The sequence below is a fragment of the Triticum aestivum genome, chromosome 1B, assembly GCF_018294505.1.
Source record: "Triticum aestivum cultivar Chinese Spring chromosome 1B, IWGSC CS RefSeq v2.1, whole genome shotgun sequence".
Classification (NCBI taxonomy): Eukaryota; Viridiplantae; Streptophyta; class Magnoliopsida; order Poales; family Poaceae; genus Triticum; species Triticum aestivum.
This window is the reverse complement of record NC_057795.1, coordinates 8,708,792-8,714,331: the sequence shown is the minus strand read 5'-3', so window position 1 is coordinate 8,714,331 and position 5,540 is coordinate 8,708,792. Positions and strand designations below refer to the sequence as shown.

The 5,540-nt window shown below is 49.0% G+C and overlaps 1 protein-coding gene and 1 long non-coding RNA gene across 2 annotated transcripts; both read right to left on the bottom strand.

Annotated features, from left to right (window-relative positions):
* Positions 1–1,278: 1,278 nt before the first annotated feature.
* Positions 1,279–2,004, bottom strand: LOC123083902 (uncharacterized). The gene is made up of 3 exons (XR_006439360.1): positions 1,947–2,004; positions 1,761–1,832; positions 1,279–1,628 (listed from the first exon to the last, which is right to left on the bottom strand). It is a non-coding gene; the product is annotated as an uncharacterized lncRNA (long non-coding RNA).
* Positions 2,005–2,076: 72 nt separating this feature from the next.
* LOC123075598 (uncharacterized) lies at positions 2,077–4,300 on the bottom strand. Its single transcript, XM_044498166.1, has 10 exons — positions 4,147–4,300; positions 3,724–3,794; positions 3,531–3,590; positions 3,351–3,429; positions 3,043–3,113; positions 2,783–2,884; positions 2,591–2,680; positions 2,417–2,491; positions 2,288–2,320; positions 2,077–2,205 (listed from the first exon to the last, which is right to left on the bottom strand). The coding sequence occupies exons 1-10, from the start codon at positions 4,181–4,183 to the stop codon at positions 2,077–2,079; spliced, it is 747 nt and encodes a 248-aa protein (XP_044354101.1). The 5' UTR covers positions 4,184–4,300.
* Positions 4,301–5,540: the final 1,240 nt, after the last annotated feature.

The window sequence follows — 5,540 nt, the reverse complement described above, 5'->3', positions numbered from 1 at the left end:
TGGCGGCCCTGGTCAGGGGCGGCGGGCGGCTGTGGAGCCGGCGCGCGGGGAGGCTGCGGGAGGGCGGCGGGCCCCTTGACGGTGCCGGCGTGGAGGGCGGCGAGAGGAGCTTGCCGCGCCGCGTGACGAAGACGCTTCTCCTCCATGCGAAGATACGTGACCGCCTTGGCGTACGTCGGCGTGATGTGGGAGAGGTTGGCGGCGGATTGGCCGAGGTCGGGGTGGAGGCCGCGAAGGAGGTTGGTGAGGAGGACGGAGTCGTCGATGTTCATGCCGACATCGCGGAGCTCGTCCGCAAGAACCTTCATCCGCGTACAGTACTCGTCGATCTAGAGATCGTTTTGCTGCATGGTGAAAAAATCACCTTGGAGGAAGACACGACGCTGGAGTTGATTGTCGAGGAAGAGATTGCACAGCCGTGTCCACATAGCGTACGCGGACGGATCACGGGAGTTCACCATGTTGAAGAGACCTGGAGAGATGGTGAGAAAAAGCCACTTGACGATGCAGGCGTCCACAGCAAGCCACTCGTCGTCGTCCTTCATGTCGCGGATGTCGACGCTGCCATCAACATGCTCGATGAGGCGGAAGGAGCGGAAGAGGAGCGCGAAGTAGGTGCGCCATGCGTTGTAGTAAGGAGAGTCGAGGTCGAGGACGACGGGAACGTGGTCTTTGATGTGGAGCTTGTTGAGGCAATCGGAGGTGAAGGCAGCACCGGCGAAGGAGCCGGCGTCGGAGATGTCGGGTTTGGAGCGAGACATGGTAGTGGCGTCGGCTGGATAGTGGTAGGGAGAGACGGCGGCGGCGGCTACAGAGGAGGGAGTAGCGGCGGCGGCGTGATAGGGTTTAGGGTTGGTTGTGGCGGCGGCGGCTGCTGCTGTAGGAGGAGTGGCGGCGGCGGCGGCGTAGGAGGGTTAGGGTTTTTGTTTGGGCGGCGGCGGCGGCGTGTGGAACAGGCGGCGGCGGCGGCAGGTAGAGAGGGGCGACGGCGGCGTGAGACGCGGCGGCGGCCTAGAGCGGAAGCGAGAGAGATCGGGAGAAAACTGATACCATGTAAAAGACTATAGGATGCAACTCAATTGTATTCCATCGGAGTCGGTTACAATATATACAGGTGGTGTCTTGCGTGACAAGCCAACTAACCCTACAATATCTCTAGAGATCAATTTATACAAGGCTAGAGATAATAGGAGAATCAGTCCCAATAATTACAAAGATATCACGTTTCAACACATACAAGTGAAAATGATGCTTTCATGGTGTGAAGTTCCTGAATGAGTAGTAAAAAACGTACAAATCCTCTTAGTAAAAGAAGTTACTAAAAAGAATGGCACGAACATCCAAACTTGGAGGTCGACAAGTTGATTACATGTGTAAATGGAACGGCATGAGTTTATCATTTTCCCTTGGCAAAAAATGATTATCTCTTCTACCATGGTATAATCAAGACCACTACGCAAGTATACCTATTTACACAAGGCCACACATAACTATAAGTGAAAGAGTTATACAACTCATGCCAGAAATGTCATCTATACATTAGATGAACTCCTTAGAAAGCTAAGTCCGAGTCCAGGTAGCTTCCACCCCATGCTTCCTTCGCTCGAGGGCAACACCTTGTGATTCTCCTGGAATGCATGCAACTAGAGCCAATTAAAATCATCATCCAAAGCAGCAAAACCAACTTAATTTGTGTAAACAGAGCACATTGATAAAAAGGGATCATCATTGTTTGCAAAGTTAGAAAACTGAAACCAAACCTGGCTTTCGTCCTCGCTAGGCTCGGCTACTGATGCGACCATTTGAAGAGATACAAGAGGAGAATGCGGCAGCTGCAGGAAAGTAACATGCAGCAAGAAACACATATATTAGGTTTCTGATGGCAAGAGCTGGAAAAGAACAGAGCCTTTACTTTGAATACAAAAACAAAGTTTAGTCTTATTTACCATTTTATTAATGTTTTGCTCTGAAGGGGAGGATCCTAGAGCTGGAAGGAACGATGAGACCTGAAATTGAAAATATCTCTTCAAAGTAAGACTCTAGAAGTACGGTGGTTGATGCAGAACCCGTAGCGAATCATGTAAGCAACACGCCAGTAAAGAATTGCATAAGATAGACCGACGACTTGCCTGGCGAATATCCACCACCATGTTCCAGTTGTTGGCTGAACCCAACCAAGGCTTCGGTTGCACGCACGGTACGATCCTGATACAGGTTTGAAAGTAGTAGATAAAATCAGCAACATGTAAAGTAGTAGTAGATAACAGTATAATGGGCGTGTACTTACCTGGGTGTCCTCGATACCAGACAGCCTTGACCCCTGCATATTCAACAAGATAAATAAGTGCAACCGTGAGTGATATGTAGCTCCAGAAAGCAAGGTATATACATACATGTTTCGGTACAAGGCACCTACCCATATCTCAACCGTACGGCTGACTTCTTGGAGCTCCTTCTGAAAGGCGCTCAGATCCACATGGATCACTGCGACCTACAAAGACAGTAAATAAATTTAGTGTTGCTGTTTCGTTTCGCCATCCAAAAGTACCAGAAAAGGGAATATTTATGGAGCAGGAATGTTCCAACGAACCTCATCCCTTGTCCCTTCGATAATTTCTTGTGTTTCGTCTAGATTAGCATCGACCCGGTCGATCCTTCCAGCGAGATGTTTCTTGGTAACCTGAAATGGACATATATGTTCTTCTTCATGCATGTAAGATACATATATGTTCGGCACAACAGTCGATGTGCAACATCAGCAAGAAAGAAAGAAAGACCTTACCTGTACTGTATTTGAAACATCATCTAACTGTTTACCCACGACATCGCAAGCATCGGCCAGACCGCGCTTCGTCACCCACATCATGTCCGAAATCTTCCAACCCTGTAAATTATTGCGCGAACTTTAGATACTGGCACGGTGAATTAGCAATTCTGGACATGACTTCAAAAGCAGAATGACCTGTAACTAGAATAATCTAGGATAGTATTACAGCCTCGGTGTTGCGTAATCTTGGATCGCCCAAAAGAATGAGAGTTTACCTTCCACCTGACGTATGCGTAGCCGATAAGCCCAGCAACAACAATTGCCATTACGGTATACGAACCAGACCCTACAAAAAAAGAAGGTAAGATATAATAATAATAATTCACATAGTATTAAATATGTACCAGCTATAAGAATTCACATATTCAGAAAAGAATTCTACAAACCAGAGGGCCAAAATCATATAATTAACCGTGTACGTCTAAAGGGCATGATGAAACGATAGATCAAATCAAACATAATTAAGACATTTGCATAATCAATCTGGTTGAGAATCGAGACAAGAAAACAAGCGAGCACTGACCTGATGTGTCGGAGATAACCGTAACATTCTCGTCTCTGCGGCGTACGGCTTGCTGTATCTCATCCCTGATACTGTCGAGCTGAAAACGTTTAGCGGAGTCAAGCGCCGCGATTTTAGATCTAGAGCCTGTCAAACCAATCTGGCCGACACGAAAAACAAACACATCCACAACAAACAAACCTGAGATGCCAACTGATCGCTACCGTCATGTGTCCCGGCCTTCCCGGTGTTCTTCACAAACTAGAGGAGGAGACAAACAAAGATACAAAAGGTGTCATGGCCGGCCATGGCTCGGCGTGTATGGGATCGAATCAACCCGACTGAGAATAAAGGCATGGAGGCAAGGTAAGTGATCATTAAAGTAGGTAATTACATGGGCAAGCGTGTCCCCGATGATGGGGACTTTCTTGGCGTCGCCTCCTGTAAGAACAGTGCTGAGATATCCTGCCAACAGACCGAGAAGAAACAAAGTTTTTGCAATCCGTTAGTAAGCTTTGAGGAAGAACCTGCGGCGTTCCCCTAAAGGCGTATGGCAGATTGGATTATTTGCAGCCATCAAAGTAAACTAGAGTAGGAACGAAAGTGATCCGTTAATCTGTATGTATCCACCCAGCGAGTATAGGTAAGCTAAAACCCTAAGCAGGAAGCTAGATGTAAGCTAAACCCCAGCATCAGCAGCACATCAGATAGATTCGCAAGGACGCGACGGTCGCCGGCGGCTGCGAGAGCACCATAGATTCCTCCGTGGTAGATAGATGTGGACCGAAGCTGGGGGGTGATGAGCATGGGAACTCACCAGAGCCGAGCACGATGGCGATGTTGCCGAGCGCCATGGCGCCCAAGCGAAGCCGGGCAGCACGGCCGAACGACCGAGCACCGGAGCACGCGGCCCTCGACGGCGGGCGCACACGTACGGCCGGCGGTGGGCGATTCCGCTCCCTGCTGGTTTATTGTTCTCTCGTACGTCTGTATCGTCGTCTGGCGACGGTTAAAGCCGACGAACGAATAAACGGAAGCAGAATCTCGTTGGATTTAGTTCCTTTCATTCAATCACACGATCGAAACTCCTTCCTTCCTTTTTCCGGAGACACCCTCGAGAGGGCCATCCGCCAGGGATTTTCCCTGGCCGTTGGGTACTAGATGGACGGATGCGCGCGATCCGGCGGGCAAAGCGGTAAATTTGTATGCCCTAAACTTTTTTTTTACAACTATTCGTATGTCCTACTTTTTTTTTTTGCCAGCCAACACACGCCCCTCATTCTTGGGAGATCATGGAAGGAAAGGATGCAGTCTATTACAGTGAATGCATTCATGTTCCAACCTATTCACACATCATCCATCCAAAAGACCGAACTGGTAGAGAGAGAGAGAGAGAGAGACGGGCAACATATTTCAACACAGCGACGACAAACCAGAGGACCCTGCCTCCAGAAGGTACTACTCCATCCGTTGCAAAACTGAAGGTCAAACATCAAAAATCCTGATTTATTTCTGAGGGACAGAAACAGTACACCTTATATTTTGAAGCGGAGACTGTATTTTGAAGCGGAGGCAGTATCATATCATAACTTCCAGACACCGCGGCTACCATTCACACAAACAAAAAGCATCATCAACTCCAAACTCCATCCATGCCAGGAATGAAAATGCTCCATCTAACTAACAGCACCCATTATTATCAATACAAACCAAACCCATGGTCCTGGGCAGGTTGAGAGGCAGCAGCTAGTTAAGGGAGAGCATTTGTTTATGAGGATCCCGGGGTGGAGGTGCTTGCGGCTGCGGAGGCGGCAGCCTCCTCCTTCTTCTTAAGGTCCTCAAACTTGTTGATGGTGACCTGCAGCTCGTCGGTGCTGCCCACCGCCCACGTGGTGTAGTAGTACACCCCGAAGACGAACCCCGTCAGCCCGCCCGCCACCACCACGTTCTTCGTCTTGGGCGCCAGGCTGCCGAACCCTGCCATCGACGACGACGAGGAGGAGGTTGCTGCAGGACAAAAATGTGAAAATGTTACATGTGGTTACGAATCCAAGGTGTGAAACATGAAAGATGGTCCTCTGACAACTTGAGAGACAAGTGGCCGGTTCCATGCTGGTATCAAATTCAACGCAGGGCACGGATGTGCAAATATGTTACTACATGTGGGCACCGCTTCAAAATACAGTATGTACACTTTCGAACTGGGCATTA